Below are 8,174 nucleotides of genomic sequence, written 5' to 3'. Positions count from 1 at the left end.
ACAACTGGATGGGAAAAATGGAACACAAATCCCCCAGAATTGAGCTTCACCTTGATGAAGTGGTTAATTACTACATGTTGGTGTGGTCATGATGAACCGGATTATGAGCAACGCTAATTGTAGCTTTATTATCACAAAAACAGATGTAGAAAAGCATAGACCGACATACATAATTCGTGGAGCATTATGATAACCAGAGTGCTTCACAGATTTTCAAGGACATGAAATGAAACTCAGCTTCTGCATTGCTCCGGGCAACCACTGACTATTTCTTACTTTTCCAGGTGACAGTTTCCCCACAGTAATAATCAATGCCCCGAGGTAGATTGTTGATCATGGACAGACTGGCCCAATCAACGTCAGTATAAACTACAATAAAACAAAAAGAGTGGCAAATAACAAACCTGAGCCTTTTGTGACTTTTAAGTAGTGAAGGATTCGGTGGACAGCTGTGAGATAGTGCTCATATGGGTCATGCATGAACTGGCTTATAACACATATCGTGTGGCAAACATCGACGCACGTATGAGTGATATAAGTGAGTTTCCCCACAAGACGTTAGTAGTGTGTCTTGTTCAGAAGAACATCATTAGGAACATCAACCAATTTCTCATTGGGGTCCATTAGAACAACCACAAGTAGAAGATCAGTCTGTGTCAAGATCCATCACATATTTGCGCTAGGAAAGACAAATGCCCCAAGAGGATCGAGCAACTTTCACGCCTAAGAAGTATCGGAGAGACCCCAAGTCTTTCATTTCAAAGGATTTGACGATGACTTTAAGAGATTCCAAGGTTGACATATCATTACCTGTGAGCATAATATCGTCAACATAGAAGATAAGGATGACAATTTGGTCTAAGAGCATTCATCTCATCCAAAGGTTCCATCATAATTAAATTTGGTGTCGAAGATCTACCGGCAACTAATTGTTTTCTTTCCCCGAGGAAGATCAACAATATCCCACGTATGATTTCGCCAAAGAGGATTCATCGCATCAATTACTACAGCCTTCCAGGAAAGGTCTATCAATGCTTTCTTAATAATAGATGGGAAGACTATGATCTGTCGAAGTGGCAAATGTTTTGTAGGTTGGCGATAAACTGTGAAATGAAATATATTTTATCATGGAATAAAAAGAGCATGTCTGATTGCATATCTAAATGGTAGAACTCGCCTCCAAATTCAGAGCAGGAGTAAGCTCCGCAAGTATAGTGTCGAGAATGTCGGCCGGGGAGGATTCCAAGTTCTGTAAAGTGGCAACAATATGGGTACTGGGACGGGTCTCAACTAAGGGTTTGATCTGCCGAGTATAGACACGGAGAGTGGGTGAAGAAGATGTTAGTCTGGTAGATGGTGGAGAAGTAGGTGGCATATCCGATAAAGTCAGGAAATGAGTAGTGTCCAAAAAAATTAGCTTCTCCTCAATTGAGGCGGTGTTGGAAAAATAAGAAGCACTTTCAAAGAAGAAGACATTGACACTCACATAGAGTTTATTTGTGAAAGGATTGAGGTGTCGATAACCCTTTTGATTAGCAGAATATATGAGGAAGGTACAACTGATTGACCAGGGATTAAGTTTGCTACAAGTTGGGGCAGTGTTTCGAACAAATATTCTGCACCTAAATATTTTCGGGTCTAAAGTGAAAAACGAGCCGCTTGGTAGGAAAACAAGATCTTAAGATTGTTAACGTGCTCAAAATTTGTGAATTTTTGTGCGAACTATTATGAGATATGTGGAGGTAAGTATGACATCATTTCAAAATCGTTTCAGGACATTCGATTTAAAAAAATATGAACAAGCAACTTCGAGAAAGGGTCAGTTGTTTTATTTGGCTATCCCATTTTCTTGAGGAGTATCCGTACAAGGGTTGTGATGCAAAATGCCCTCATTTACAAAAAAATCCCCTAACATAGTATTGAGAAATTCAGGATCGTTGTCTGTCTGATGGACTTGAATTGATGTTTTGAATTGGGTCAAAATAAATGAAAGAAAATTTTTGAAGGTAACAACAATTTCAGATTTGTTTTTAAGATATAGACTCATATCATTCAAATGTGATCATCAATCAAGGTAAGAAATCATCGTTTATTGGTGTAGCTAGGCGTTTGAGAGGGGTCCCCAAAAGTCACTACGAATTAGTGAACAAAGTGCAGGAGTGTAAGAGTACAATGGATGTGCAACTCGATGATGTCTAGCTAATCGACAAATCTCATATTTGAAACTAGATAGATTTTTATTAGTAAACATCAAAGGATACGACTGTTTTAAATATTGAAAATTGAGGTGATCCAAACGACAGTGTAAAAACATAATACGACATTTAGTGGACTGGGAAAGACTACAATTATTAGATGGAGTGACTTGTCAACCTTGCTTTTCTCTTGGAAAAAAATATAACCCAACTACTCGCTTATCAGTTCCAATCATCCCACTCAACCGAAGATCCTGAAAGACACAAACATCAGAAAAAAAAATGGATTAAGAGAAAATGCCATCACCGGATTTTTCTTGTCCTCCAACTTCAGAAGAGAAACCACTCTTAGTCGGTCGAAGCCATGTCTCGGCCTCAACCGCCGCCTCCTCAGGACTCCTTTGGGGAACCACAACCCCCGCAGTCACCTGGACGGGCTATCTTTCTCCCGTGGCAGGAACACTCACCCCTGTTGGGTGTCCCATAGGATGATCCTTAAGACGACTCTAGCCTGTCCCGCAGCCCTCTCCTGGGGAAAACCCGCAAGAAAACCAGAAGAGCCAGGTCAGCTTGAGCATAGCTCTCTTCCCACTCACCCCTTCCACGGATACCTTACCCATTGGTTTACATTTCAAGTTTAACTTACAAGCTTACACCCGCATATCACTCATAGCTTTGAGAAGGACACTCTTATCAGAAGGTGGCGCTCCTTCATCAAACATCGTGTAAAACACGTAAAGAGAAGGACATGAGATAAAGGAACCAGAAGAGACGGGCAGTGCAAACCTCCCTTGCCCCAAAGTCTATTTATAATGGGTCGAGCACGAAAATCCAATGATGTCTATTATTGCCCAATAATATGATTTACTTATTTCATACATGTTAAAAATTTCTCTCAACCTTGTGTACTGTACAACTTCCGATGAGCAAGAGAATCGAAAAACTAAATATGTACATATAAAAATATGTCAACACAAATCTCAAACCAAATAGACGGCTTTGGAAGAAGATGCAGACGATCGAGCATAGCCTACGATGATCGCTTCTGGATGAATATTGGCAAAGGAAGCACCCAGCCGTATATATGCAAGGGAAAATGATCGGTAGAAAGCACCGGGAGAAACTCCAGCAGGGCGGTAATCAACCTTCAGAACATTCGACAGTGAGCACTCATTCAGAATATATATCGATAGAACCGACGATCGACAACCCTTATCGATCAAATCGGCCCCGATCTTATTATAAAAATATAATTCTGTAATTACAAAAAAGCTCACCTGAAAAGTTAATAATGAGGAGGTTAATATGTACTTTTGAAATATTGAGACTTAGGCCTATAAATAGGGGTTCATATCATGAATAAGACAAACTCTTTTTTTTGTCCACTACTACTCTCTCTCTCTTCCTCCATCCTAATCTCTAGCAGAACGTTCCATTCCTTAGATGTGTTTCCCAGACACTTTTGGATTCAACAATCATAATTTTTATTTAAATGAGAAAGTGTGGCAAAATAATGGATTAGTTCAAAACAGAATTGGCATATAAGCTAGATTGTTAATCTAGATTTAAGTTATGTTCATTTAAAACATAATCGTAAGAAGAATTTAGGGTCTTTTTTGGGTTGGGCCAATCGAGGGGTGGAGTGTTGGGGGGAGCATTTACACCTGCAACAAGTAGGAAAAAACAAATATGCGGGCAAAAATTTTTCCAAATGTCTATGAGGCACATATTTCACCAACTCTATAGAGGACATGTGCCCCCTTCGCCCCTACTAAATTTGTCATTAGTCTTAAGATAATCACTTACATCATTGGTTTGGGAACATGTGATAGCTGACACATCAAGATGTAGTTGATGGTAAAACTCAATTTGACGTTTTCCATCATGGATTAAAATCAATAAGTAATAACCTAAATAGTAATCTAAGATAAAAAATTATTGGTGAATTTTTCTCAGTCTCCCAACATAGGTTAAGTTAATGGGTCATGGTCCCATCCTAACAACCTAGGAGGCTAGGATAGGCCTAACTTCATATGAAATTTCTAACCCTCCTCATCATAGACTACAATCTCTAATAATGTCACATATATAATTTGAAAAAATTGGTTGAACTACACTCTAAAAGAGAAAAAAAAAAATCCTTGAAGGCGGTTTTAGTAAGGAAGCCTCAAAAGGTCCCGAGTTTTGAGCATAGTTCTCATTAGAAAGCCCCTATGAGGTCAAGTGATAAAAAAGATCTCCACTTCCAACTCCTAAAAGGCTTGCATGTAAAAAAGCCTCAAATGATACCTAGTATTGGACAAGGTCTTCACTAGAAAGTCTATATAAAACTAAATAGTAGATCTTCACTTATCTAAATACTTCAAACAACATAAACCTTGGAAGATATAAGTTATTCACTTACCCAAAAACCCTGGTATAAACCTTAAATGATTCGTGATCTCCACTCATTTAAAAATCTGAGCGTAGACCAAAAAAGCTATAAGGTTACTGCTAATCTAAGGCTTTAGTATTGGATAAAATCCTTATGAAAGAGTCTAAAAAGACCTTAGAAGAAATATGAACTCTACTCATCCTAAAACCTTATAAAAGATAGACCTTAAAAAGCATAGAATCTCCCATTATCTAAGGATGCTAGAGGGCACTGTTGACCTCATTTTCTGAGGCCTTAGTTTTTTTACTCCCAGAACTCAAAATCTAGCCTTAGGAGTTCCTTGTTTGACCATCTTAGCAGACTAGTAATGGAGCTCACCTCCCATAGAACTTCAAACAACTTCTTGACTCATTTTTGTGAAGAACTCTCATGAATGGTTCCAAGCACACAACTTCTAGTTGCAAAGGCTAAGAACCAACATGTATAGGGCCCGAAAATGAGTTTCTATAGGATCAGACGACCTTAGGTGAACCCTCCGCGACTCAGCAACGCACTCGCTACATCACGCACGAAAGTGACACTTTTTTGGTCTGACCGTCAGCGAACTCGCCCGAACAACTCCGGATGATGAAGTGGACCACACGGATGCGCCTGAGACGTTGAATTTAGCTAAGAAAGACACCCACATTGCTATAGTTTCACGTGCAAGCGACTAACACGAAAATCAATGCACACTTTTTTTTAATTAAAGGGCGTGAGTTTGTGCTCGACCAAGGTTCAATCCGTGTCCAAATCAGGCTGAGCACGGGCTAATCACCAGCTGACGTAATTTTAAATTTCAAAATTCAAACAATAATTTAAAATCCTCTTAATTGAAAATGATTTGATATTATATTTTTCTAATTGAGTTGGCTGCCTGAAAGAAAATTATTCAAGTCCCCCCAAAGTTTTAGAGTAACTGCTACATGGATTAATTCGGCCCTCTCCTATTCTAAAAGGAACGTTGGCTTCTTCCTCGAGCTCTCGGCACGATTCGACTCCCTCTTCCTCCTCACGCTTGATCCCGTAACCCTCCTCCTTCACAGATCAAAACCCTCGTCTCATCTCCCTGCCCCCTGCTTCGCCTCTTTATTTTTCGGACGCAGAAGAAGCCTCATTCGATACCAGCCTCACTCTCCCGAGCAAAGCTCCTGCTCGACTCCCTCACTCGACAGAACTCTTCTTTTTTGCGAACCAAAGCGCTCGACTCTTTGCTGCGCTGCGCCGAAGCCCCCCTCTTCCTCGCTACCGAACCCAGCTTCCTCTTCCTCTCTCAATCCCGGCTCCCTCCTCCTGCTTGGCTCGCATTTCCTGCTCGGCTTCCTCGCGTTCGATCCCGCCTCCTTCCTTGCTCGACCGAACACCCCCGCTCCCCTCCTCCTCTGTACCGAAACCCTCGCCTGCTTCATCCTTCTGATTCGCCTCCTCCTCGCGGCACCGAGACCGCTCGATCCCACTCCCGCTCACCTTCTCCAGTCTCGATCGAAGCCTCGCTCGCCTCTCCTCCGCACGAAGCCGCTTAGCCCTCCCGTATACGTCTAATTCGCCTCCCCCTGCTCTCGACAAAACACCTTCGTTCTCTTTCGAAATTCTCTGTCGATCGTCAGCCACACTCTCGCGCGCAAGTTTGCACTCCCTGATCTTACCTTCTACATCTTCATCGATTATTCCTTTTAGTTCACCACAAACCTTTTATGGAAATATTTGGTTCTAACAATTGAAACTTTCTGAGTTTACTACTATTACTTCTGTTCTCAAACTTTTGCTATATCAACTTTTCTACATTTTTTATGTGGGTTGATCTGACATTGGAGGTAATTTTAATGATATCTTTTTTCTGTTCTTAATGCCTGAACATTTTATTTGCATCAGATAATATTCTAATTTTAATGTTGTCTTTTGAAAAAGAATTGCATGATTAGAGAGAATTATGACTCCACACATTAAATTATTTGTTATTATTTCTCCAAAACTAATTGTGCCTTGCATTGGACTAAGCCCAGTTCAATTTGATTATGTCATATTGTCTAGATAATGTCAAGTTATGAACTGCTCTGTTTAGGCAACTGTTTTTTTTTTACAATTGCTTGGTCGGTGTACAGATATTTCTTCTCATGCTTCATAGCTCCTATCATTTCATTTTTGATCAATTTACTGGTTAGGATGATTCAATATCTGTGAACATGTTATTTTTTATGAATTCATACTTCAACTTTTGTTTGGCAACTGTAAGTGAGCATAACCTGTGATAGTAAAGCTGATGTGAAGAATCTTCTTTGATGTGCTTGACATTACTGGTTTCCATTATTAATTTGCTAGAGTTAGCATATTTATCATCTTCAGTTCTATGTGTCATTTTTTTTTGTTATACTTGAATATCACCATTCACCACTCCATAAACGAATGAAAAAAAAAGTTTTAAATATTTCATCCAAAAGTTTAGGGGAATTTACATGCACAAAGACATCATTTTATTGCTATTTTGAACACGGGTTTGGAGCTATTTAAAAGTGTCATTGTGGGTTGTAATTTTTTGTTATGTTTCGTGTCTTTTGGGCTGCACCTTTTTAGTCTAGTTGGTTGCTTTTGAGCTTTATTTTTTTTACTCTGAATTGTGGAACATTCGGGCAGATCAAAACACTGTTTTGGGATAGATTTAAGTACTCTTCTCAGGGCTCGATTTAATTACACTTTTTGAAAGAATTTAATTTTTTTTTGGGTCGATTCACTTGTTGTTTCGTTCTTTGGCTTTGTTAGTTTTGGAAGTGGGTCGGTCTTCTCTTTTCGTTTTTTTTGTTATTCTTGTCAAATGGTTAAGTAAAAAAAACGAGTTTCTGATTTAATCATTGGAAGACACTTAGAAATATTTGAGGATTAGTTGGAAAACACTTAATTGAGGGTAGAACACCTTAAACCACTGCATGCACAAGTTAGAAGTGTAGGCTTCTTAGATTCTAGGAGCACTCCCGAGGTGAGAGTCATCTACCTAATTCTCAGAGTAGGCTTCCTAGATTTTAGGAGCACACCTTAGGTGAGAGCCCATCTACCTAATTTTCACTGTAGGCTTCCTAGATTTTAGGAACACACCCTAGGTGAGAGCACATCAGCTTAATTCTCAGTGTAGACTTCCTAGATTTTAGGAGCACATCCCAGATGAGAGTTCATCTACCTAATTTTTCAGTGTAAGATTCCTAGATTTTATGAGCACACCCTAGGTGAGCGTTTATCTACCTAATTTTTGAATAAATAATGAAACTAGACACATGACTCTGATTCACAAATTAATTAAGAAACTAGACATGAGGATGCACCGAGATGTGGTTCATGACTTTTTTGATTAGATCAAACAGTGAAATTTCCACAATGACTTGACCTATAGTGAAACTCAGTGCACCGAGATTTGAACTTGGATATTACACTCAAATCCTCATGGCAATTGAGGAAATTTGTTAACGCCACATATGGATCATCAGACTAGAATAAGTCTAGGGTCTGGGTGGCGAGGGCAATGACAACATTATTTATGTGTGTTTAAACGAGGAATACGAAGTGAGATTATTAGAATA

At 39.4% G+C, this 8,174-nt stretch overlaps 1 protein-coding gene across 1 annotated transcript in view; it reads right to left on the bottom strand.

Annotated features, from left to right (window-relative positions):
• Positions 1-3,175: 3,175 nt before the first annotated feature.
• Positions 3,176-8,174, bottom strand: part of LOC110018531 (uncharacterized protein K02A2.6-like) — a 20,979-nt gene continuing 15,980 nt past the window's right edge. Inside the window, exons 3-4 of the mRNA XM_020715871.1 lie at positions 5,863-6,297; positions 3,176-3,340 (exon numbers count right to left, since the gene is read on the bottom strand). Of these exons, the coding sequence (XP_020571530.1) occupies positions 3,176-3,340; positions 5,863-6,297 (600 nt within the window). The remainder of the gene's footprint in view (positions 3,341-5,862; positions 6,298-8,174) is intronic.

The sequence above is a fragment of the Phalaenopsis equestris genome, unplaced genomic scaffold (genome assembly GCF_001263595.1).
Source record: "Phalaenopsis equestris unplaced genomic scaffold, ASM126359v1 Scaffold000002, whole genome shotgun sequence".
Classification (NCBI taxonomy): domain Eukaryota; kingdom Viridiplantae; phylum Streptophyta; class Magnoliopsida; order Asparagales; family Orchidaceae; genus Phalaenopsis; species Phalaenopsis equestris.
Note: the sequence above shows the minus strand (reverse complement) of the source record. Positions and strands in the feature narration are given on the sequence as shown.